Raw genomic sequence first — 27,317 nt, 5'->3', positions numbered from 1 at the left:
CTCAGCACTAGGATACAAGGAGGAATTGGAAGGTTGCACTGAGGCTAGGGTGTCATACAGGACCTCAATCCATGAAGAAGCTCTTGTGATACTGTGATAAGTTCAATAATACTAAGAAATACAGCAGTAACCACAGGAAGGTTGATCAACCTTTCCAAGGGGAGAGAAAGAAACTTTTGTAGAAGAGGTGGCACTTGCCTGGCTCAAGTACAAGTTCATGAAACAAAAGAGGTAGCAGATGAAAGAGACCATGACTTTCAAGCCTTTGGTGCCTTTGTACTTTTCAAATATAGATATATAGACCACCTCCATAAAAATACACAAGAAGCTTAATATTTTTCATTTCTAATTAGGGCTATATGGTGACTGAAGGACAGTGTTACAGAGAATCTTTTCAGTGTATGCTATTTTGAGTCTAGTACCCTCTATGTATATTATTTCTATTAAAAAATACTTACTCTTTTAAGAATGGAGACATTAAGACAGTGGTGCCTTAAATAATATGTTAAATTTACTAGCCAGCTACTTCTTCCTGTGTGTCTGGTTAAACCTGTTTCAGACAGAAACTGATGAGAGAGAAGTTTTTAAGCAGAAGACTTTTCCTACGTATCTGAAATCCCACCTGACCCCCTCTGCTTAGGAAAAACCTAGTATTTGAGAGATTCTCACTGATAAAATTCTTCCCTGGCATCAGAGTTAGCCAGTCACAAATGAGTCATTTAAAGTTATTTAGAGTAGTCATTTAGAGTAATAGTCATTTAGAGAAAAATTGTTGGTCTTGTCTCAGGGAGTAAATAAACAGATCATCTTACTTAAATTTCTCTTGTCCCAGTGAAAATCACAACTACCAAGAGGAGGGACGCCTGAATGGCTCAGCGGTTGAGCATCTGCCTTCAGCTCAGGGCATGATCCCGGGGTCTGGGATTGAGTCCTGCATCGGGCTCCCTGCATGGAGCCTTCTTCTCCCTCTGCCTGTGTCTCTGCCACTCTCTGTGTCTCTCATGAATAAATAAATTAAATATTAAAAAAAAAAAAAAAACAACTACCAAGAGGAAATTAGTTTCTGATTGTATGTCAGTCTTGGTCATCTATAAATGATTCCTACGTCTGCCATTAATTAGGAGGAATTAATATGTTTTTGGACTGAACAACTTTTTATTTTAAACTCAATGCATCCCTTGTATACAATTTTCTTTTATAGCTGTTTCTGTAGGGAAAAAAAATCATTCAGTGAATAATATGGATATGCAGAAAGAGGATGGAAAAAAATGAAAGGAAGGAAGGAAAGAGAAAAGAATAACAAACAGAATTAAGAGAGAGACTCTGTGTTGGACTGGGGAGACTCGTGCTCTCTGTAGCACAAACCCCGAACCAGGTACCAGCACTAGCAAGTGAGGTCCATAGATCATCACCGCACCTCATTAAGCCAAAGGCTTCAATTTTCACTTCCACAGTTGTCTTTTTGTTCACTCTCTATAAAATGATCAGCTCATGCCCTTAAGGTTTTTGCTGTGGAGTTGAGGAGACAATAATTCAACAGAATTGATGCCATATGGAAAATCCCAAGTTAGCTTTTATACAAGTGCAAAATAAAATATTCAAAACAGATGAGATGCTTGCAGTAGTGGTAGGAACACAGGCTTTGGTGTTAAACAGTCCCAAGTTGGAATTTGATCTTTCCTACTTAGAAGCTGCAAAGATCTGGTCAAGGCTGAATGCTTCTGAGCCTCCATATCCCCAACTGTAAAGGAGATTAATAATACTGCACTTGCTTCCTTGTTATGAGGATTGAATGGCATGGATGGGAAGCGTGCAGCAGCTTTGGCACAGAGGTATTAAATAAATGAGATGTTCTCACTTCCTTACTATGTGCTGGCATTGTACATAAAGCTTTATGTGTAGATAATATTGTTAAAACCATATAAACATGAGGAAGCTAAGGTCTGGGGAGTCTTCCCAAGGCCCATGGCCAGAAGTAGCAGGGCCAGGATTTGGACTAAGAAATCTGACTCCAGAGACTTAGCTCATAATCATTTGTCTCCACAGCCTCTCTTCAGTGTAAGCCAGCAACCCACCCACAGGGAAGTGATTAATACACTGCTTCTGGAATAGATGCGTTTTAGAAGAAGTCATTGGTACTGTTAGACAGAGTCACTGAGGTATTCTAGGGTGAAGGAATGTTATTTAAATATGCAGAGATAGGAGTGGGAGAGAAGGCACTCAGAACTGTGCCAACAAGCAGTTTTGCTGGAATAACTCAAAATCATTAACATTTAAGAGGATATACAATGAAGAGATAAGAATATATGTATAATCAACTCCAAATTTTTTATTTAAAACTATAAAGGGCAGTCTTTCATTAAGGACCCATTATTTCATCTAATCACAATTGTTTCAAAGCAGAAAGAAATAAAATTTTAATATTGCCCTATCAAATAGATGCCTAAAATATCTCAATGCAGTATCTTTTTTTTATTATTCTGTCCTGCTTTATGAACCATGTAAGTTTTGAAAAATAAATCCATTTTTCTTTTCAATTCACATTTCTAATTTAGCTGTCAGCCCTCACCTCTTGCACCCCTAGTTAATGCAGCTGTCAGAGCCATAACTTCACAACACACTTTCAGCACACAGGGCACATGATAAGAAATGTAACTTTTTTCTATTGGTAGGTCAGAGTATCTCATGTTTTCTTGTATTTTCACTGATAACTTTAAGAGATATTAACAGCAGTAGTCAAGGGAAGAAATAGGGAGTTTCTCACACAGACTCACGGACCAAAAACAGATCATCAGCCATAAGTTTGACATTTGAGAGACAGTATATTTCTTTAATGTATAAGAGTTCACTGAACACCCAGAAAGTATTGAAGAGTTTTGGATTCAGGCTACCTTTACGAAATAAAAACTCCATTGGGTCTTTTTCTTCCTTTTAAGCATAAACAAAGAGAAATTTCCCATTTGACTCTTGTATTTTTGCAAGAGTAAAGTTATTTATGCTAAGTTTAACTCTGTAAAAACTATGTATAGTAAGAGTTCAGTCTGATTCTCCTAGTCCAGTTAAGATGGGGCATTTGGCCTCCAGACATGGAAAGCCAGCATGACATGACATGGAGTGTTACCAGGAGCTTGCATTAGTTTCTCCTTTGCACTTCTTTCATAAAAGTGGCCCTTGGCGTCATCTTGGCAGTGTTGTTGGGATCACCTGAAGCCACTGACCCAGCATGTTTCCACAAAACCATTTCCCTGAAACAGTTCAGAGAAACCAACTATTGGCAGTGTAGATGCTCCCTGGGTCTGAAAATTTCATAAATCAGAGTTGAAACAAAGAATGGTCTAAAATCTGTTGGTGACACAGAATCCACAATGAAAACTGGATTAAGGAATTTTTCCTGTCTCCTGAGAGCTACCTCTCTAAATGAAAGTATTTAATATTATAAAGATATTTGGAATCCAGTTGGTTACCTGGTTGTAGAACCTCTTAATATTCTTGTGTATTGCTTTTCAGTGCCAGTCAGTCTGATAAACAAACAAACAAACAAACAAACAAAAACCAATGACTTCTGGTTAAGTTTTCAGCTCCATAAAAATCCCCTACTTATGGATTCCCTGGGTGGCTCATTTGGTTAAGAGTCAAGACTCTTGATTTCAACTCAGACAATGATCTCAGGATTGTGAGATCAAGCCCTGCTCAGACTCTGTGCTCAGCAGAGAGTCTGCTTGAGATTCTCTTTCCCTCTCCCTGTGCCCCTCTCACTCATGAGCTCTTTCTCTCTCTCTGTCTAAAATAAATAATCTTAAAAAAAAAAACCCTATTTGCTCAACATGAAGCAGAAGTTATGTGATCATATTCAGTTGAAATTTTTTAAAGATTTTATTTATTTATTCATGAGAGACAGAGAGAGAGAGAGGCAGAGACACAGGCAGAGGGAGAAGCAGGCTCCCCACAGGGAGTCCAATGAGGGACTCGATCCCAGACCCCAGGATCACGCCCTGAGCCAAAAGCAGATGCTCAACCGCTGAGCCACCCAGGCGTCCCAGCCACCCAGGGAATATTTTTGAATATTTTAAAAATAGTCTCACGAAAATACATACACATGTAAATACTTGGGTGTATAGATGTAAACTGTAAGGTTATTAATTTGAAAAGATAGGAATCTTTTAAATTCATTATCCATAAAAAAATAAAAATAAAAAATAAATTCATTATCCATGATACATTTTCCCCAGCCTAAGTTTACCTACCTTAGGTATTGTCCTGATATTACAGCCCAGAATGCTACATTCAGGAGTTAATTTGCCCAAGATTATACAACAGCAGGTCAGAATTTGAACCCACAACTGTCTTATACTTAGGTTCATGAACACACTTTCCCATTCTCCATGCTTCATCCTCCAGGATCATTTCATTCCACTTCAGTTCTTTTCTTTCATTGCCCAAGTAATGAGGCCTGACAGACCTCCTGCATCAGGCCACACAGCTATGCCAAATCCTTGAATACTAATAAATACCTGAAACCATGTTTCAAAATATACCATAAAATGTAAATAAGAATGACACACAGTTCACCTCAAGTTCACACACAGCAGCAATGTACAGGCTAACAGTAAAACACATGGGGGAAGTTTAACTTGAAATATTAGGCAAAGCCAGTCCTAAAGGAATGAAATAATAAACCTAGGAAAAATTAATTATACCTCTGAATATATCATAACTGTGTAGTTTGTTTATCTTTAGGTCAAATAAAGTATGACATTATTAGTGTATAGCAAATTATGGGTTGCTGCCTATGGTTTGGTTGTTTGTGTAAGGAAGCATTTATGGTTGTTGAAAATTAATAAGAATTTGTTTTTTATAGGATGCTATAGTTATACATGAAGTCTACGAAGAAGGAGCAGCAGCCAGAGATGGAAGACTTTGGGCTGGTGACCAGATATTAGAGGTATAGGACTATGAATTTTATTTAATACCAGCAAATACAGGGGCAGCTGGGTGGCTCAGTTGCTTAAGTGTCGGATTTTTGGTTTTGGCTCAGGTCATGATCTCAGGGTTGTGAGGTCCAGCCCACATTGGGCTCCCCACTGAGTATGAAGCCTGTTTCTGCTTACGATTCTTTCTCTGCCCCTCCCCGCTCTTGAAAAATTTTATAAATTTAAAGACCTAATATAAATAAATAAATCTATCTCTAGAAAAAAATACTAGCAAATACAATTCCTTTACTGATCTTGAGCCACAAAGTCTATTTACTCAACTGCCTTGTCACTCAACTATATCCTCACTTCTCTCCCATTAAGCAAATCTTGTATCTTAACTTTTTTCTTTTTTTAATGTGCATTGAATAACTGTCATCAGAATCATGGCAGATTATCCATCTAAATCTGTGAAAACTTTAATTAAAGGGAAAAGTATAACCTATCTAGTTTTATATTCTTAATATCGAATGAGAGTGTATGGTATTGCAATTTGGGCTTTTTGCCTCTCCATTATACCTGTCTAAATTCTCTCCTAAAAACACCGACCTATAGACACATATGCATAAACATGCACACCTGATGATTTAAAGACTTTAACTGCAGTTTCAAGTATTGTCTTCTTACTCGCAATAAATCTTTAAGTACAGCAGAGGTCCGTGCCTTTCCTCTTTTGTTTTCTATTTGATGAAAATGTAGAGTCTTCTTTTAGGTGGTACATGGTACTTATTAATAAATTGAAATGTTTAGCCCACATCTTTTAAATGTACTCTCAATTAGCAAAGGCGTTAAGGCTTTTTAAAAAAATGCCGAGGCAGGCAGTGTTTGAACTAGGGAACGGATGAATGGCAGGTCAATGCCAGGCATTCTGGTAGGTGGAACGAAAGAGCTTTTTGATGGTGTGAAACCTTTAGGCAACATTTATTTCTTTCATTGGATGAATTTAATTGAATAGTTAACATTTTATGGTGGGCATGTGCATTTTTGCTGTGCAACTTTAATATAGCACGTTATGAATGACATCATAGAATTTTATTTTCCCTTTGGTGGTTCCAGTCTGCCTCCCAAGATGAAACCACAGATATAATTAAGGGCAGAAAATATAGGCAAGAAGGAGTTAAAGGAGAGGCCAGGCTCATTGCAAATTAAATTCAGGGTTTCTCTGCAGACTTTTACTGTGCTTCATCACTGGATTAGGACATATTCCCAGTACATTCATTAAAACACAAGTGTATGAGGTTAGAAAAATAAGCAAGGCCTCTCTGGGAATTCACTTGACCACTTTAGCATACAACACTGTTTTTTAGTGGTCAGAAGTTTTGAGGGTTTTTTTTTTCCTCCCTGGGTTAATTAACTGCTGTTATCATAATTGGCTTTGTAAAAGAAATAGATTGAATATCCAAAAGTAGAGATGCATACATGCCTAGATACTTATGTGATCTGTAAGTCCACAAATTATTCTGTAATGGTCACTTGAAACTAAATCTAATATGTGCATTTTCTTGATTCCGGTGATGGTTGCATAGGTTTAAATCACATAAACTCACAGTATAAATTGTACACTTCAAATATAATTTATTTCAGAACAGTCATATCTCAATAAAAAAACTTCTTAAAACTGTATCTATTTGTTTTGGATAGACCTCAGCTATAGCTCCTCTCTTCCATAAACTGTATTCATGGACAAGTGAACACTCACAACAGGTTAACATGAAAAAAGCAATTAAGTGGAAGAAGAGATTTGAAAACTCAAATCATTTCCTGGCATCCAGCTGAATTATATTACCCAGTATGGAGGGATGGTCTATACTTCTTATTAAAGATGACCAGGACATAATATAACATTATGTATCAACTAAAAAGTTATCTTTTTTATTTGTCAGGACAGGCTGTTCTTTTATGCCATGCAGTCATCTAGTCCACAAGAGCATATGATATGTTTAGTTAAGAAATAGCTGTTTGGTCAGGTAACATGTTTCCTTTCTTTAGGGCCCAGTTTTGGACTTGCTCTAGTTGTGGTGGATGTGTATAGATACATGATGATGCATAATCAGCCTGTGGCCTGCAGGTTTGCCTTAAGAAGACAGGCCAGCTTCTGTAGTATGTTTCAAGATCATGAAACCAGAGAATTCTACTCAGTGCATTTCAGACAATGGCCTTTCTGCTCATGAGAGTCCTCTGCATTGGCAGCTGGCCTCTTTCATGGTTTTAAATCTATCCTCATATTAAAATTAGGACAAGCCATGGGGCATCTGGCTGGCTCAGTCAGTAGAGTCCACGACTCTTAATCTTGGGTCTATGGGCTCAAGCCCCACATTGAGTGTAGAGATTACTTTTTAAAAGTTGGAACAAGCTGGATTTTGCTTACAAAGATATAGTCCAATAATTTTTTTAGCAAGGCAAGATTTAGGATTCTTTAATTAGCATGGGCTATCTTCTTTGTGATTCTGTTTTTTAGGGTTTGTTTTTTTTTTTAAGATTTTATTTATTTATTCATGAGAGACACAGAAAGAGAGGGGGAGACACAGGCAGAGGGAGGAGCAGGCTCCCTGCAGGGAGCCCCATGTGGAACTCGATCCCAAGACCCTGGGATCACAACCTGAGCCAAAGGCAGATGCTCAACCACTGAGCCACCCAGGTGCCCCAACTGATTCTGTTTTTGTTTTTTGTTTTTTTTTTAATTTTTTTTATTATTATTTATTTGTGATAGTCACAGAGAGAGAGAGAGGCAGAGACACAGGCAGAGGGAGAAGCAGGCTCCATGCACTGGGAGCCCGATGTGGGATTCGATCCCGGGTCTCCAGGATCGTGCCCTGGGCCAAAGGCAGGCGCCGAACCGCTGCACCACCCAGGGATCCCTGATTCTGTTTTTAAAGTCAGTCCCTCAGGGCGCCTGGGTGGCTCAGTTGGTTAAGTGTCAGACTCTTGATTTAGGTTCAGGTCATGATCTCAGGATTGTGGGATCAAGTCCCACATTGAGCTCCACACTGGGCATGGTACCTGCTTATGATTCTCCCTCTCCTTCTACCCCACTACCCCATGTGCATGCACGTTCGCTCTTTCTGAATTTTTTTCTAAAAAAAAACCCAAACAAAGTCCCTCATCCAACCCTACCCCTACCTCCATTATCCTCTTTTATTTTTGTGCAAGGTGGGAGCAGAAAGAGTAGAGGGCGAATGCCTGGTTTTCCCTGTGGAATAAAATAGCGAGGAATTGCTGCCTAGTTTGGTTATTCCTTCCTTCAGAAGTAATGGTTCGCCCACTTCCTTGTCCTACCCAAGATGTGTGATACATTCCCATTGACAACTGGAGCCTCCTATGGTGGTTTTTCTCAAATAGGAAGCCCTGCTATTACCACCCCTACAATCAATGCTCTAAATAATGCATCTAGTGCTTCTGTAAGGCACTTAAGGTAATACATCACTCCACAATATTCAAGCCACAAGCGATATTTCTCTTATGATTACCGGTGCATTTAGTGGTGCCTTTTGATAAGCAGAGGAGGAAATGAAAACTAGGAACTTGGAGCAGATCACTTGGATTTGAGCAGGCATCTTAATGCTGGAATTTAGGATAAATTGCTTTTATAATATTAGTTTCATGGCAGTGCTTTTTATTGAAAGTATAATTGTTAGGGCCTTTCAAAAGGTATTTTAGAGGCTTAAGAGAATTCACCTTCAATCCATGGAAGTAACTGTGTTGCAGTTGAGTAACAGAAGTGGTCTTGTGTGCCATCTATTGGAATAGGGGGAAATAATCAGCTCAGCCCACATTTTCTAGAGACTGTGTTTTCCCCTTTGTTCTGTGGATTTACCTCACAAACAATGAGAATGCAGTGTGGGCCTGAATTAGCAGTGGATGCTGGCCCTGACGGAAAAACCATCGTGACCCGGGATACTTCAATCCCTTGTAAATTACCAACTCCTAATTTACACTGAGTTTAACTACGGGGGCCAAGTCCTGTGCCGAATGCATTAGAGGGTTTATTTCACTTAATCCTCACAACACTAAGTAGATTTGTCTCTGATTCATAGAGGACATAGTTGAAGCTTAGCTTAAGTAACGAACATGAGGTTTCACAGGGTAAGTTAGAATCAGCAAACTGAAGTCCGTCTATATCCAAAACCCATACTTAACTACTGCTTTTTTATTTTTATTTTTTTTTAAGTAAGTTCTACAGCCATTGTGGGGCTTGAACTCACAACCCTGAGATCAAGAGTCACATGTTCTACAAACTGAGCCATCCAGGCACCTCTTAACCACTGTCAAGCTGGGTGTAGTTAATCTAAGTGAGAACACAAACCCAAGATAGGCCAGAAAAGAAAAAAAAAACAGTTTGAAAATTAGGCTTTTAAAATATTTTTCTGGCTCACAGAATTAACCTTAAATAATAGCTCACATCTTACCTTCTCCAAGGACTCAGTTGTTTTCTTCTCCCTTCTCTGTAACCATCCTTTATGCCACAAGTCATTAGTATTTGGAATGTTAGAGTTGGGAATGCCTGAGGCCAACCCCTGTACTGATGAAGGAATAGAGGACCAGAGATGAGCCTGAAGTGCCCAGGACATGCAGGGATGGACTAGAACATGGAATGGATCCAGCATCTTGAGGGACTCTTCCATTCCACCATCTTCCCTGGCCATGACCTGGGCCTTTTCTCTTTGACTCTTTTCCTAGCTATGACCTCAAGGGAGTGATCCATGACTCTCTTCCTTTGAGTCCTTGGCCATTCTGCCCCTCAGTTTCTCCCTTGTGTCAAATCCACTCATCCACAACAGTACTGGACTTTTTCTCTGTGGCAAGGGTCTCCAGGAACTCGTTCTAAGAGTAAGTTGAGACAGAATGGTATAGGGACTAAAGGTGGGAAGATAGTCTGAATTCATATCATCCTCCATCTGCTTGTTGTGTAACCTTGGTCAAGTCTCTTAGCCTCTCCATGCCTTACTTTCCTCATCTGTAACATGGTAATGGTACCTATTTCGGAGAGTTAGTATAAGGATTCAATGAGTAAATCTTTTAAAGGGCTAATACACAAGCACTACACAAACATTTGTTAAGTAAACAAATATGTTGGCTATGATCTCCATTTAGCAGATAAGGAAACGGAGGCTTATAAGAGGTTATACAACTTGTCCAAATTCATATGATTTGCCAGAAACAGAGCCATGTATTTACTCAGTACTGTTTCCAGGATAGTTTGCTTCTAATTCATAGTCCCATTTGTGCTTACTCAGATCTAGGTTCAGAAGAATATAATTCAAGGGGGTTTTTGACACTATTGAAAATACTGGTCTCTCATTTCCTTCCAACTTATTCTAAAGTCATTGTGACATTTGCAATTAAGAGTGAGGATGTCAGATTCAATAAGCAAACTGAGTCTTAAAATGCTGACCAAATACTAACGTTTATTTCTCTTTTGACCTCAATTAAATGAGCCAGTCCACCCCTTCCACCCCTCCCACTCCCTCTTGCCCTCCCTCCCTAACCATGTTGATCCCATGGTAAAGTTCACAGCTATGCAAAATTGCATTATTATATGCACTAAGCTTTTGGGGGGTTGGGGGAGAATAAGGGTTAACTCCCTTATGTGAATCAACTACTACTACTACTAGTAATCACTACATGTATGCCTCAGAAGCCCTGGAAATTTCTAGAGGTTTTTCACTGGTTGGATTAAGGGGCCTAGCAGACAGAGCAGGCATAGAGGCCTCTGCTGCCAGCAGCCCATCTCGGATGCCCATTGTTCCAGGTTAATGGGATTGACCTGAGGAGCGCCAGCCACGAAGAAGCCATCACAGCCCTGAGGCAGACCCCCCAGAAGGTGCGACTGGTGGTATATAGAGATGAGGCACACTACAGGGATGAGGAGAACTTGGAGATTTTCCCAGTGGATCTGCAGAAAAAGGCTGGCCGAGGGCTGGGTCTGAGCATCGTTGGGAAACGGTAAGGAAATACGTGCAAGTTACGACAGGTTGGCCTGTCCTTCTGGAGCCCTAGGGAGCCTACAAACACTGAAAGAAAATGTCTTGTGTAAACTAATGATATGGTTTTTAAAACTAACCTACTTATAAATATTAGAGTGACACAGGTCACATTTCTGAGCAAGATCTTAACCAGAAAAAGTGTGTCATATGAAGATAGAGCTCAAAGCCCAGGCAATTTGTCCCCATATAGAAGAAGAACAGAGTCAAAAGAGTTTTCTCACCTTGGGGTCCCTTAGATCTGCACCTTGCAGGGGTGAATTAAAGCAACCATACCCAAGAAACAGCTAATATCAAGAGATAGATTTATTCAGTTTTGAGTTAAGAAAATTGCTCTGCCATGGAGTACCATGTTAATTTCATGTGATGTTAACTACAACTAATTGGTGAGTTCCAAAAATCAGCTGAATAGGTGTAGTTGAGAGACAAATGTAAATTTTTCATGACAGTAGTTTTCATTAAGAAAGATGTCCCCAAAAGAGTAACTTGCGACAAAAATGTAGGTAGATCCTATTGGCTCGACTTTTCTTTTGAAGTCTGTGCTGCTTTACCCATATGATAGGCATTATAGAATAATAGTAGTAGATTAGAGAATAAGTAATGTTTTGAAACTGCAATTCCAGCTTCCATGGTTCACTGGTTTTAGATATTTAGAGTCTGTTTATTCCAACAGGGCTACAAGATTTCCAGATGACACCTCAATATGGCCTTAAGTGGTTATCAGCCATCTTCTTAGGAAGAATTGAAGTTGGTTTTTTATATGTCACATCCTATGACCTCACAGACCTCTGATGGCTAGCCTAGTGCTTTTTCCCAGCAGTCCAAGCTGTTATTAAAATAAAAATACTGGAGACAGTTTTTGAGAGCACTGATTTTGTGCCAAGTACTGTGCTATCATGATCTCATTCTGCACCATGAAATTATCACTCTGAAAATGCATTATAAATAAAAAAAGCTGGGGATCCCTGGGTGGCTCAGTGGTTCAGCGCCTGCCTTTGGCCCAGGGCGTGATCCTGAAGTCCCGGGATCAAGTCCCACATCGGGTGCCCGGCATGGAGCCTGCTTCTCCCTCTGCCTGTGTCTCTGCCTTTCTTTCTCTCTCTCTAAGTCTATCATGAATAAATAAATAAAATCTTTTAAAAAATAAAATTAAGAAATAAACCAAAAAAAGCTGAGACTCCTATTTCTAACTAAACTCAACGCACACCTGGGTTCAGAGTACCTGACAGAGCCCATGTTGAAGTTTGCTCACTTGTGACCCGTTGCCTGGGGAGACTGCTTAAGATAATGATTTTTACTTTATTGTCTCCTACTGGATTGATAAAACAATCTTCATACAAGACTAGTATTTCAGATGGAGTTTGTAATTTTTTTTTAATTTTTATTCATTTATGATAGTCACACACAGAGAGAGAGAGGCAGAGAAGCAGGCTCCATGCACCGGGAGCCCGATGTGGGATTCGATCCCGGGTCTCCAGGATCGCGCCCTGGGCCAAAGGCAGGCGCCGAACCGCTGCACCACCCAGGGATCCCCAGATGGAGTTTGTAAGGAACATTCACATTCCTTAGCCCAGAAAGTTCCCTTGTAAAGGGTCAAGTGTATAAGCCCTCACAACTCATAATTTGACTTAGCAATTCCATGAATGAAAGTGTGTTCTGATGGTGTGTTTGTCAATATGTTATCCGTTGCACATTGTTTGCAGTAGCTAGTGAATGACAATAACCTATACATATTTTTTATCAATAGTTTACTCCTCATGAAATTAAGGAACATCTGTAGAATTGTAGACAGCCCTAAAAAAACAATGAGGAAGCCCCAAGTACTCATAAAAAACCAATTGCCAAGGTGTTCAAAGTGAAAAAGATAAAAATGAAACTAGAGGAAAAAACTCTGAAGGAGAGTATGTGCATATACATCTATTCACACACATATGTACATATAGTACATGCATTTGGTGATGTGTACACAGAATCTCTCTCGAAGGTACACAAGAAAAAGGTAACATTGGTTACCTCTGGAAAAGGAATTTGGGGTCTGGGGAACAGAGGTGAGAAGGAGACTTTTCAACATCTTTCTCTACTTTTTAAACTCTTGAAGTTTGGGACACCTAGGTGGCTCAGCAGTTGAGAGTCTGCCTTTGGCTCAGGTCGTGATCCTGGAGTCCCAGGGCTGGTCCCACTTCGGGCTCCCTGCATGGAGCCTATTTCTCCCTCTGCCTGTGTCTCTGCCTCTCTCTCTCTCTCTCTCTTTCTCTCTCTTTCTCTCTCTCTCTCTCTCTCTGTGTGTGTGTGTCTCATGAATAAGTAAATAAAATCTTAAAAGTAAAATAAACTCTTGAATTTTGAGATATTTATTTACTCCTCAAATAAATATAATTAAAACAATAATAAAGACAGGAAAAGGGAGAGTGAGAAAATAGAAATAGATCAGATGCTAATAATTGAGCTGATCTATAAGGAAATAACGTACATTTTAAGAGTACTTAACTCTACTTTTTAAGTGAATTTCATTTCATTCACTAAGATTATCCTCTTGCAGAAATGATGCCCTTGAGCCAATAAAAATGAATATTACAGTAGGCAGCATAAATAGGTATAAACTATTTAAAGGGCAAGCATTCTGAGGCTTATCATTTTGGAAGTTAGTGGATATTATTGGATGAGATGGCTTTGCAGGACCCTTCTTTAGGTTTTAGTGAAATGTACAGAATGTCAGTAATCTCAGATTTACTAAAGTGATACTAAATTGTGCCATTACCCCCTGCTTTATGGTATTCACAGAAATGGAAGTGGAGTGTTTATTTCTGACATCGTGAAAGGAGGAGCTGCAGACCTTGATAGGAGATTGATTCAGGGAGATCAGATCTTATCTGTGAATGGGGAGGACATGAGAAATGCTTCACAGGAGACAGTGGCCACTGTCCTCAAGGTGAGTCCCCAGGCTGCTCTCTGCCTGGCTGATATAACTGACGTCCAGAGGGAACCATTCTAATCGAGCTTGGTTATAAAATGGGTTAGACTTGTGCTAACTCTAGTTTTAATTGGAGGTCTAATCTCTGATAATTTTATACCATCATAACTATTGTTACAAGAAAGCCACTATGTTGACTAACAGGATTGAAGAGAAACCTCTTTGGGGATTTCTAAGCTAGTTTTTATGCTTGGGAGAATCCAAGTATCCACAATTATCCTCTAAATGCAGTAGATGGGTAAGTTCACCTGGAATCACAAGATTCATCTTTTTCTCTCTAAATCTGTATTTTCATGAATTTACCAAATCCAGCTTTTATTGCTTGAGGGACCATCAAAGATTATCTAGACCAGTTCCTCTGTTTCACAAATGAAGTTTGAAAAAGTAGAGCAGCATGTCCAAGATGAGAAGGATTTGTTTGAGTGGGTTTCCCACCATCCAAGCTGTTTCTCACTGAAGTTGTAGAGAAACTAGGTTCAGAATTAACCTTCCAAGTATCTCTGCTACGTGGACCCTACCTCCCTTGGAGGAAACTGATTAATAAAAATTCTTGTAAATTTCCATTCAACTATAACCAGCTGCATCTTAAAGTGTTTCACAAATAGCTCTGGAAACTTTTGCAAAGACAAATAAACTTTGCTTATTTTAAAATCCTGATTTCCTAGTATAGTTAACTGTCACTTATGACTTAATGAGAGAATTTGTTATTTGTAGATTATCTCTATGCTTGATTTTTCTGTCTTCTGTTCACTACTTTTTCTTAATTATATCACTGCTCATGAATACTTTCATCAGAGGGAGAAGGAAGAGGTGAATTGAAATGTAATACTTTTACCATGTTTAAAGAAGTCATGAAGTCATGAGATGAATACCATTGAATTAATTAATTTTTGTTATTTTGTGTGATTTTTTTTTTTTTTTTTTTTTTTTTGATTACTGAATTACTTTTTTCTCTCTTGCTTTCATTGCCCATTTACAATTCTTGGTCCAGAGAGAGGGGAAGCTCTGCCATGGTAATTTATAATACAAATACTGTTTTTCACGTCTTTTCTTATCTTCCCAAGTGTGCACAGGGGCTGGTGCAACTAGAGATTGGAAGACTCCGAGCTGGTTCCTGGACCTCCTCGAGGAAGACCTCACAGATCAGTCAGGTTGTTGATGGCTTCCTGTCAGACTGACTCACTCACCTATCCCCACTGGGAGAGAGTCCTCTGTTTCATAAATGATTGGAAATAATATGTACAACACCAAGTTCAGTGCATTTTCAGGTGTTTGAAATAAAAATGAAAGGCAGGATGGAAATTTGTTAATATTCGTTAATCCCTAGATTTTTCTCTCCTTTAGTGCCTGCCAGTGTTTCCTTAGAACCACTTTTCTCGTCCACTAGTAGTTCTATATCGTCTATGCATGCATGTACACAGCTGTGTTTATTTAAAAAAAAAAAGAAAAGAAGCAACATCTGGTGGCAATTTGACCCTCATTAGCACAACATTGTTCTATTCATTCAATTAAATATTGCTATAAAGTTAACTTGTGAATAGCCACTCACACATGCTGAGGGCAATTAATGGCATATTCCTAAGAGAGCAAGTGTGGGGGGTTCTCCTCTGAGAGGGAGGCCATAATGGGTGATATTTTGTGGATTAGCAAACATCTTATGTTTATTTGCAAGGCTGATGTAAGTGCCACTTTTTTTTTTAACAAAGTATATTTCAAAGTTTTGGGGGTTTTTTTTGTTTTGTTTTCATTATAATGGCTGACAAAATCAAGATGGTAGACTGTATGTTTAGTCCCAGTTGGTACATAATGAAGCTGTAGAAACTTACATGTGACCTCCATCTCCTTTGTGGGTTATAGATGGGCCTTTGTTGTGAAGTTAAAAGCATGAGTTTTGGTCCCCTCCCTGGTTGCCTTAGACTTAAAGCCTCTCCTATGCCTTTGTTAGAAGTCCTTCTGAGGTTGGGGTTAGCACACAGGTGCTTCTGGAATGCTATGAATGGCCTCCTTTGCTTCACTGGTAGTAGAAAATAGGTAAAGAAAAATACTGTGGTTCAGCTAGGATTACAGACAAGCTGTCTTGTCTTAGAGAATCTTAAATGCAGTGAAACTCAAAACATCATGTTAAGTTTAGACTGTCTTTTCTCTTTCATTTCTGGCCTACCCAATGAGCAGCAAATATCTTGTGTACCAGGCACAGTGTTGGCAGTGGGACTCCAGGAACAAATGGTTGATAGTGATTCTGAGCAGACTTGTATCAACAGTGGGAACTTCAGGTGCAAAATAGTTGTCTCAGCTTCTTCCTTAGAGGAAGGATTGAGTGATTTCACTAAAGCCTTGTATAGTACACAGAATTCACACTGAATAATACTGAGGATAAGATTTTCCTTCCTTGGAAAATATGGGAGGGTGCCACAGAGGAAGCTCCATTGCCTCTCACTGCAAAAGGAGTTTGATCCATTGAAAAGAGGGAGAAGCTATCCCAGACAGATTGAATAGCATATGCAAAAACACAAAGGGATACAAAGAATTCCAGAATGTGTTTTAAGAAAAGTTTGAACTGAAAGATAAAGTAGTAAGTAGAACTAGATTTCTGTCCTTGAGGAACATGTATAAGAATGCCTTAGTGATTAATAAAATTCACACTCAGGTTAAATACAGAGCTAACAAATTTAGAAGCTCTATTATTAAATGTCAATAAACCATCATCACCATTCAGCTAATATATAAATGAGAGCTGTCCTGTTTTGGAAATGTAAGACAAAGTATCTAATACTTTTATCTAACACTTGCACAGAATTTTTACCTTAGGGTGTAGAAGTTGTTTTTTTGTTTTGTTTTGTTTTGTTTTTAAGATTTTATTTATTTATTCATGAGAGACGCAGAGCGAGAGAGTGAGACAGAGACACAGGCAGAGGGAGAAGTGGGCTCCGTGCAGGGAGCCCGACATGGGACTCGATTCCGGGTCTCCAGGATCACACCCTGGGCCGAAGGCAGGCGCTAAACCGCTGAGCCACCAGGGCTGCCCCAGGTGTAGAAGTTTAATTCAATTTTAAGAAAAACAGTAAATATGTTTTATCCTTACTTCGTCCTTAAAATTTTAGCTGAGATGATAGGAGAATCCACCATGATATTTGGCTAATTGAAAGAAGGCTTATAGCTAACTGTGAAAAGTAAATGTCCTCCATCATCATGACCTGACCAGAGAAACAGAAGATCCCATTCCCAAACATTTCCACCTTCAGACCCTCTAAGGACACAGATTTCTTTACTGGAAATTATAAGATGGGGGCAGCCCACGTGGCTTAGTGGTTTAGCGCCACCGTGAGCCCCCAGGGTGTGATCCTGGAGACCTGGATCGAGTCCCACATCGGGCTCCATGCATGGAGCCTGCTTCTCCCTCTGCCTGTGTCTCTGCCTCTCTCTCTGTCTCTATGAATAAATAAAAACAAAAAAAAGGGGGGGGGGGAGGATCCCTGGTGGCTCAGCGGTTTGGCGCCTGCCTTTGGCCCAGGGCAGATCCTGGAGTCCCGGGATCGAGTCCCACGTCGGGCTCCCGGCATGGAGCCTGCTTCTCCCTCCTCCTGTGTCTCTGCCTCATGTCTCTTTCTCTATCATAAATAAATAAATAAATCTTTAAAAAAAAAAAAAGGGAAATTATAAGATGGGAAGATAAATGTTTTCTTATGAGGGCCAAGGAGAATTATAATTTGTTGACTTGGCCTAGAGAATGTGGGTTCATTAAGAGAGATCTTCTATTCTTGGGGCCACTGACCATCTTTTTTTTTTTTTTTAAATGTCTTTTCCCATCAACCAAAAAAGAGTATCTTCACAGAGGAAAGTGTGTAATGGAAAAGCACTTGAGAAGTCTTTTCCTCAGATAACTGAGGGAACACTGCCAGGCACAGTTCATATTTATAAAGGCTGTGGCAAACACTATTCTAAGATTTTTCAGGGAAAAGTTATAACATGCTCTACTTCCTCAATTCTGAATATTTATTATAGCACTATTGATTTAAGTCATATTCTTTCAGGAAAAATATAAAAATACTCCTTTAAATATATATATCCAGGGATCCCTGGGTGGCTCAACAGTTGGGTGCCTGTCTTCAACTCTGGGCATGATCCCGCAGTCTCAGGATCGAGTCCCACATCTGGCTCCCTGAATGGAGCCTGCTTCTCCCTCTGCCTATGTCTCTGCCTCTCTCTGTATCCCTCATGAATAAATAAATAAAATATTTTTTAAAATAAATATATATGTATATGTACATATATCCATTGTGAAAGTTATGTCTGTAACTTACTTTGAAATGAATTTTTAAAAATTGATGAATAGATGAATGGATATGTGATAAAGGAAATCCAGCAAAATATTGATTGTGGAATGTAGGTGGCATGCATATGAATGTCTTCTGCATAATTCACCTTTTCTGTTTGTTTGAATATTTTCATATTTAAGGAATTAAAATATTAAACAACTTGCTTCAAAGAACTAAGGAAATGGATCAAATTATAATTTATCAGATTATAATCGTGATCTTAGGTTTAGTCCAAAATTTTAAGGCAATTAGACATAACCTCGATACTTGGTAGAAAACATTTTTTATTCATTACTGGTTACCTTTTTTTGTTGTTGTTGTTATGTTATTTTCTGCATTGGAAAGGTCTTCCACTGTGTATAGATTCTCATTGAATAGCTACTAGCTATATTTACTATATAACATAGATCCCAAATATCTATTTAAATGAATAAAAAGGACAATAATGGAAGTATAACTAATTGGACTCAGTTACCACTGATTCCAGGAAAGTCTTTGAGAAAAAAAAATTTTAACCCATTCCTAAAACAGTATGTTCCCTTGACATTTGCTGCTTTCCCCTACAGCTGAGGAGAAAGCTTCTGTTAGTCAAGATTTCATTATAGTTATTTTAGCAAAACAGATCACGCAATTTGGGTAATAAGGTAATAAATGTTGACTGTAGCCCCAAATGACACAGAATGCCATTAACTGATCATATATAAACACTATGTAACAACCTAGGAAAATGTTTTTGACTTCATGTGGAGCAAGAAAAGCTTAAATTATTGCATGTTTTCTATCTTGGTGATTGAAACCATATATAAAAGCACATGTAATGGGGAAAGCAATGGAAAAATGTCAGGTGGGATTGGGTCAGAGTGGTAAGAATGTGAGTAGGGGTCATTTATGTTTTCCCTTTTAGCCTCTACAGAATTTTCTATTGCATGCTTATGGCTACTTTGGTAATTAAAATACTAAGTATTTTTTAAGACCATGTCAGTGTCTCAGCACAGCTGACCACCAGGTTTCCTTTCCAGGGGAGCCAGCACAGCACCCACAGCAGCTTCCATCCCTCCCTGGCTCCTGTCATCACCAGCCTGCAAAACCTGGTCGGCACAAAAAGAGCTACAGATCCTTCCCTAAAAAGTTCAGGTATTAGTTGGACATGCCTCCAGCAAAAAAAAAAAAAAACAGAAAACAAAAAACAAATAAAAAAACTCTGCTACCCAAATTTTTAAAAATATTAAATATTTTTTTAAAACAATCTCTTCACCTTCAATTCAGATGTGTTTAAATCTTCAAACATGTGCCCATAAGCCCCAAGCTTTATGAAAAGCCTGTTCTAAACAAAGTAAAGCCATAGAGATTCATTTTGGGTACGTGCCTTTAACTTTATACCAATTACATGGAAAACAGGAAAGCAGAAATCTAAAGTACCTTATGAAGAAAAACCATTTCCAAAGAGAAAAACTTCAAATTATAGGTCACTTGAGGAAGGTCAAAAGTGCATATACCATTGTGGGTGGGGCACAGCAAGGGGTGTCTTTAAGTCTTTCTTTGAGGAGAGTGTTGTCTTCGATTAAGGCAGGAAAATGTAACAGTGAAACCCAAACAGCCAACCCCTCCAAGCCACTTAAGCACCATATCCTGGGCAGCTGCTAGTACCACCATCAGCTTTTGTCAGACCACATGGTTATGACATCTACCTCAAACAGAAGCCCTCTTTAAAATAGCCCCTAATCAGTGGTTGCCAGTTTAGATTTTGAGAAAGAATGTAATGCCTCTTTGTTTTTTGTTTTTTTTTGTTGTTGTTGTTGTTGTTGTTTTTTGTAATGCCTCTTTGTATTTTCTCTTGAAAGGCCTAGAAAATGATACTGTTTTTATGGGAGAATATTAAATCTTATGTTACTTTTTAATTTTAAAAAGTTAATTGCATTGCTTCATTATTTATAGGCACGGATATGGGACCAAGGACTGTTGAGATAATCAGAGTAAGTCAATAATTTTAGTATTTTCCTGGTTTGTTATATTTGCCTAAAATGTATATTTCCTCCTCAGTACAATTTGTTGGCTTGTTAGTGTGCTCTTTTAAGTTAAGTGTGCTCTGAAGGAATTAAGTAGTCTACATAGCATAAATAGACTTAGAAAAATATAAGAAAGCCACATAGGGGACCCCTGTGAATTTTTTGGTATCTCCCATCTGCTATGTTTTGTGCATGTTTTAAGTTTTATAAAACAACTCCCCCCAAAATGGTATCCTATTAAACATACTCTTGTAGCTTGTCGTTTTCACTTTATTTTTTTTTAAAGATTGTATTTATTTAGAGAGGGAGAAAGAGTGAGCGAGCATTTACGAGCATGAGGTGGGGGGTACAGAAGGAGGGAATCTCAAGCTGACTCCTGGCAGAGTATGGAGCCCTATGCGGGGCCTGATCCCAGGACCCTGAGACATACCTGAGCCAAAAATCAAGAGTCAGAAGCTTAACTAACTGCGACACCCAGGTGCCCCTATCTTCTTCACTTTAAAGCATGAACTTTTAGCCATGCTAGTATTTTTTGATAGCGTATAGCATGATTTTTATTGGTTGCATAGTATTCCATCATATAAGTGTGCTGTAATTTTCATAGTCAGCTTTCTCCTACTAAACAATTAGCATACTTCTCAACTTTTGTTCTTATAGCAACATCTTTGATTTTCTTTTTTTGTCTATATCTTGGGTGATTTCCTCGGGACTCATTCCTAGACATGAAATTATTGAGTCCAAAGCCACACCTATTATTTAAAGGCTTTGATACATATTGCTAAATTGCCTTCCTGAAAAGATTGTGTAAGATATATTTAGGTTCTTAAAGTGGTCATATCCTGATTTTCAAACTCTTGTATGATACCTAGAATATTGGAAAGTACTTTATTTTGATCACTTTTAACCATTAAATTTGGGATTCAAGAAGTACTAATACATATATATATCTCCTTGTTATAATCATGGTTCAACTGCAGCGATATTTAGCATAACGTAGCTCTCTGGAATCAGTCATAGCTGTGTTTGAAAGCACTCTAGCGTTTATTAGCTCTATGGCCTTTGACAAGTTGCTCAAGTTTTCTCATCTATAGACTGAGGATGACAACACTGACCTCACAAGGTAAATCTTTTTATATAGATTAAATGAGATAATGCAAGTAGTATACTTGGCATAGTACTTATGCATCATAAATGTCCAGCAAGTGGCATCCATTATTATTGACTACAACTTGAAGTAAATCTGCTTTATTTGTTCCTAGTATCGTTCCATCAGTGTGGCAACCCAGGTGTTCCTATGATGGGAAAGTTAAATTTGCCAGTATGTACATAGTTAAATTACAGAAGCATTATGATGGATTTAAACAAAGCCAGGTTATTCTATAAATCTCTCCTCATTCCAAGGTTTATAAAATATCATTTCATGGGAGTGCCTGGGTGGTGCAGTTGATTGAGCATCCAACTCTTGGTTTCGACTAGGTTGTAATCTCACAGTGGTGAGATTGAGCCCCACGTCAGCCTAGGAGCTCAGCAGCAAAGTCTGCTTGAATTTCCCTCCTTCTCTCTACCCCTCCTGCTCCGGCTCACATGTGCTCTCTCTCTCTCAAATAAATGGTAAGTCTTTATATATATATATATATATGTAATTTTATGTTTCCTTAGTTATTTCAGCCACTCTTTTTTACAGGCTTTTATAAAAGGGCTCCTCCCAGCAACGGTATTGTCCCACACATGTTCCAAGCAGAAACCTTTGTGACGAAGCCCATCTTGCCATTTTGCATGCTTTGCACTCAAAAAATATAAGCTAGACATAAATTCATCCGAAACCAGGTATAAACTACCCATGACTGGAGAGGTCAGCTTTGCCATTCTTCTTTTATAGGCCTGACATGGCAGCATTTAAAGCATTATTATTTATTTTTAAAGATTTTTATTTATTTATTCATGAGAGACACAGACAGAGAGGCAGGTTCCATGCAGGGACCCCAATGCGGGACTCCATCCCAGGACCCCGGGATCACACTCTGGGCCGAAGGCAGGCGCTCAACCGCTGAGCCACCCAGGCGTCCCTAAAAGTATCATTAATAATAAATAGTAATTCCTCACACTATGTGACATGGGTTTTTGAAGTTCTTTCATTTATGATTTTTGTTGTCATTTCGTTCTTTTCCCATTTTCCAACTTTATGAGGTAAAACTGAAGCACACTAAGCTGTGTATATTTTTAAATAATCAGTTAAAACTTCAAAAGTCTTACTACCATATAAGTCCCTTTACCACACCCACACCACTAATATTTATGCCACGGTCACCTATGTTGACATTTACATAAATTGAGAACCCCACCAAACGATGTTGTCATTTTTTACTCCTCACTGCCCTGCATCTTTTAAAGAACTGAAAAAAAAAAGGGGACATATTTTCTTTGCATACTGAGTAATTTAGGACTTTATCCCGGGACCTCATGAACGCTCTGCCGTGTAGACTCTGAGGAGAGTCGCTGTTTGGTTCCTGAGCAGTGGCCCACATCCCAGGTGTGCCCTGTGTCAGTCTGTCCTGCACATGTATAGCTTAGAATGAAGCCTGAGACTTCTGTGGGTTCCCTCCCAGAGATAGAGGGCTCCCCTTCTCAGGCTCCCTAGATACCAGCTTCCTTCCTTCCTTTATTCACGGGCCACCAGTGCGGCCTGAGCCTGCAGAAGAGGCCAAGACCCCCCCGCCAGGGCCCCCCCACCTGGCTCCTCTGGCCTGGAAGATGGGGCCAGACAGGCACTGGGGTCAGGGAGTGACTCCCTGAGCAGCCTCACCCTCAGGAAAACAGCAAGGAGGTGTTACCCCCTGCTGCTTGGTCTCCAGGTTTTTGCCTGTCCCCCAGGTTTGTTGGTTCCTTGACTTCTCAGAAGCCTCAGGTAGTTCGTTATTTCCTGTGTTTGACAGAGTTGTCCGTTTTGCTCAGCAGGTCAGAGAGGCTACAGTTTGTGCAAATGCCACCACAATGAAACTGGAACTCCACAGTCGTTCTTTCAGTGATTTTTATTTTATTTCTTTTTAAATATTTTATTTATTTATTCATGAAAGACACAAAGAAAGAGAGAGGCAGAGGGAGAAGCAGGCTCCATGCAGGAAGCCTGATGTGGGACTCGATCCTGGGACTCCAGGATCACGCCCTGGGCCAAAGGCAGATGCTCAACCGCTGAGCCACCCGGGCGTCCCCTTTCAGTGATTTTTAAAGTAGTCACCCAGTGCTACCAACGTGCTCGGACGTGGACGAGGGCCAGGCCCTCTTCACCAAGGTCCCAGTGAACCAGGCTGCCTCCACGCAGTCTTAGCGGGCGTTCCCAGGCGCATCTCACTGCTCTCTGCAAACTCCGTTGTCATTACAGTGGGTGTCCTCTCGGATCCTTTGTTGTAATGCAGCCGTGCAGCTCTTTTACAGCCAAGTGTGTTTGTTCACACCCAGAAGAGCATGATATGTGTGGCAGTTTAATCATAAACACCATATGAGAACATACTTGCCAAGTCTGCATCAAAATTGGCCACTAAACTGAGCAGTAACATAGGGTTGTTTTGTATTTTTTTTGTTGTTGTTTTTACTCCTACTGTTGCCTTTTATTGAGCCTCTTTTGTAGGCTAAGACTGCACTGTATCATCTCATTTAATCCTCAGACCAGCATAACGACAGAAGCTCTAAGAGCTTAAGGAACTGCCTTAAGATACACTGCCCCCTCGGCCCCACCCCCAGCTCATTGAGTTCTAGAGCTGAAGCACAGGTCTTTCTGAGTCCAAATACGCTGCACTTAACTTCTCTGTTGCCCTGGCCTGGCCTGCTGCATCATGGAAGGATTTTGTTCAACAGCTATCCAGGAGCAATGAGGTTGTGTTTTTTTATTAAATACATGAGCACTGTGTTTTCCTTCTTTCTTTAGGAGCTCAGTGATGCCCTTGGAATCAGTATTGCCGGAGGAAAAGGAAGTCCCTTAGGAGACATCCCAATATTTATTGCCATGATTCAGGCCAGTGGTGTGGCTGCACGTACCCAGAAGCTTAAGGTAAACAAAAGGAGAATGGTGAAGTGCTAACAGCATGTGTTGGGAGACAGAGTTGCAGCCACTGGCGCTTTATTTCAAGTTGGAATTCCAACGGAGACCCTCGCTGAGGGCAAGATGCATTAGAGAAAGTTTACACCTAAAATTCATTAGGTCCCTGGGCATATAAAAATCTTATTGTTTGTATCAAAGCTTCTCGATGAAAGAAGAAATTGCAGCTCATTTGCAAAGCCTCCCATACCATTTTTAGCACTTCATTCCACCCAGAATTAATTTTCACCTCGGAGAGATTTGACCATAGAATCGTCCTTCAACCAGAAGAATGAACGTTCTTATGATTTTTTTTTTCCCCCTCATTGCCCCTTCATCTTAACTTAGGTAGAAAAATAAAGGAGAAAACATTTGGCTTCCTCATTAGAGCTTTATTGAACAGTTAATTTGTATGCCTCACTATTACTGGTGAATTGATGTATGAATCACCACCATTGCCAAAATACAAAAGTGGCCTGCCGTGCCTTCCCATAATCAAATCTGACCCCCTTCTTGTTTCTCTGATTGGTCTGTATTTGGGGAGAGCCATAAAAATTCCTCATGCTTCTGGAACATGCACACACAGTAGAAACACAGAATCTTCACAATAGCCACAAATGGGAAATATGACTTACAAAGAATTTTAAGCATTCTTCTCAAATTTAATTTTTCTTAATGATAGTGATTTTCTACCACTTTTGTACTTCCAGGTTGGAGATCGGATTGTCAGCATTAATGGGCAACCTTTGGATGGGCTGTCTCACGCGGATGTGGTTAATCTGCTGAAGAACGCCTACGGGCGCATTATCCTGCAGGTATTGCCATCAATGGAACACGCAGCTGCTCGAGGCAGATAAGTGGCGTGCAAAAAAGATTGAGAGTCACTGGCAGTAGGCATCACTGCCCAGCAGGGTGCTTGCTGATGTGAATTATGAAGGTTGAAAGCAAGAAATTATTATTTTTATTCAGAAATTCTTTAATGCCACCCATACAGGCAGTGAGCATGATTATATGAAAGCATAACAAGGAGAGAAAAATTACTCTTTGCTTCACATGATAAATCAACAAGGCTTTTAGCTTACAGCATTCTTTTGTAAATCAAAGTTTGTGAGGAATAGGAAATGATTTCTTTTCTTATGCCCCAAAACTGTTACCGAACTGCCCAAACACAGTTTCTTCCACTCCCTTTATAGGAAGGATAAAATACAATGCTCTTCTTCCCATAGCATAAATGATTGCCAACACTGTTAAATTCTCACTGTGTGGTTGTCATCAACTGAGGCAGACAATTATTTATCAGCTGTGGTCCCCAAGACTATTGTCCAGATGCACAGGGAAATATAGCAGGAAGTAGAAAGGAGGTGTGCTGTTCATTACCCCTCCTTATATTTCAGCACTCCACATGTCTCTGAGATTGATGTGGTGCAGTGAGAGGCATGAGCATGATACCGCAGTGAGTTTTGCTAAGGAGTTTCTCCCAAAATGTATGATTATAATCACCACACTTCTGCAGGTAGTATTGAATGGTTTATAGGTAAAAAGGATAAAAAACCCACCATTTAGTATCTTAGGGCTAGCCGCCTCTCAGATCGTTTCTAGCCTTAAAATGATCATTTCAGGAGCACCTGGCTAGCTCAGTCAGTAGAACATGAAGCTCTTGATCTCAGGGTTGCAAGTTTGAGCCTCACGTTGGGTGTCAAAATTACTTAAAAATAAAATCTTGAAAATAATAATAATTCCAAACTGAAAAGCCATTATATCGGGGAGAACTGATCTGTGTTGCTTAACTCTTGCACTTCGATTGTCTAAATCCAAAGGGCCAAAACAGACATTACAAAAGTAAAAAAAAATGGGACGCCTGGGTGGTTCAGTTGGTTAAGTGTCCAACTCTTGATTTCAGCTTGGGTCATGATCTCAGGGTCCTGGGGTAGAGCCCCATGTTAGGCTCCACGCTCAGAGGGGAGTCTGCTTGAGATTCTCTCTCTCTCTCCCTCTTCCCCCTCCGCGCGCTCTCTCTCTCTAAAATAAATAAATCAATCCTTTGGAAAAAAAGTGAACAACTTTCAGCATGTTTGAAGGGGATCATAAAAATACTCTCAGTAGTTTCAAGGGAGTTTATGTGATAGGCAACATATTAGTGATTTGGGTCCCTGATTTCTACTGAACGCAAACCAGGACACAGTGTGGATCGGCTGTAGAGTCAGCTTTCCCTCTACTCCTAGTCCTCACTTTCAGTGGAACTTATGCTGTCACCTCACTTTCCTCCTTCCACCCCACCTTGGTAATGGTCAGATCCTGCACTTCCTTGATTTTTCTTTGCTGCACTTTCTCTTCCTCCGAGTTATGCTGACCCCTAGAGGCCTAAAAGCACAACTCCTCAATCTCAGACTGGGGTCTATAGTTTACACAGAATTTTAAAAGGAAGCTATTTGGGCAGCCCAGGTGGCTCAGCAGTTTAGTGCTGCCTTCAGCCCAGGGCCTGATCCTGAAGCCCCGGGATCAAGTCCCACATTGAGTCCCACATCGGGCTCCCTGCATGGAGCCTGCTTCTCCCTCTGCCTGTGTCTCTGCCTCTCTCTCTCTCTGTCTCTCATGAATAAATAAATAAAATCTTTAAAAAGAAAATAAAAAAGTAAAAGGAAGCTATTTGAACTAATAATTATGGCATGACAAAAACGTCTCCCTTAGCGAAATCAATTATTACTGGTATTTTCATACACCTATATAACTTGCTCAGCTCCACCTTCTTCACAAAGAAATGAAATGTACCATTAACTATAAAAGCACCTTAAATGGCAATGAAGCGAAGCTCTCCCATGCAGAATTAACACTTCACTCAGATTGCCACAATTAGCATACCTTTGCAGGAGTTCCTTATTTTTCCTATTTCTGTATTTTAAGAAAATGACATTTAGTTTTAAAAATCTTCTCTTGCATTAATCACATTAGTTGATAGTGTTATTTTCTAAACTGTACTATTAAAATCTTAATGGAATCCTTT

The 27,317-nt window shown here is 39.6% G+C and overlaps 1 protein-coding gene across 14 annotated transcripts in view; it reads left to right on the top strand.

Annotated features, from left to right (window-relative positions):
* The window catches only part of PATJ (PATJ crumbs cell polarity complex component), a 358,484-nt gene that overhangs the window by 307,845 nt on the left and 23,322 nt on the right, over positions 1-27,317 (top strand). For all 14 annotated transcript variants that reach the window (XR_011995974.1, XM_072730762.1, XM_072730764.1 and 11 more), the window contains 8 exons: positions 4,859-4,942; positions 10,720-10,913; positions 13,733-13,880; positions 14,987-15,073; positions 19,258-19,372; positions 20,174-20,211; positions 24,167-24,289; positions 25,027-25,131. Coding sequence is in view for 13 of the 14 variants with exons in the window: in XM_072730762.1 (XP_072586863.1) it covers positions 4,859-4,942; positions 10,720-10,913; positions 13,733-13,880; positions 14,987-15,073; positions 19,258-19,372; positions 20,174-20,211; positions 24,167-24,289; positions 25,027-25,131 (894 nt within the window). In the remaining variant the exon portion in view is untranslated. The remainder of the gene's footprint in view (positions 1-4,858; positions 4,943-10,719; positions 10,914-13,732; positions 13,881-14,986; positions 15,074-19,257; positions 19,373-20,173; positions 20,212-24,166; positions 24,290-25,026; positions 25,132-27,317) is intronic.

This window comes from Vulpes vulpes, chromosome 12, assembly GCF_048418805.1.
Source record: "Vulpes vulpes isolate BD-2025 chromosome 12, VulVul3, whole genome shotgun sequence".
Taxonomy (NCBI): domain Eukaryota; kingdom Metazoa; phylum Chordata; class Mammalia; order Carnivora; family Canidae; genus Vulpes; species Vulpes vulpes.
This window is presented reverse-complemented; position numbering and strand designations above follow the sequence as displayed.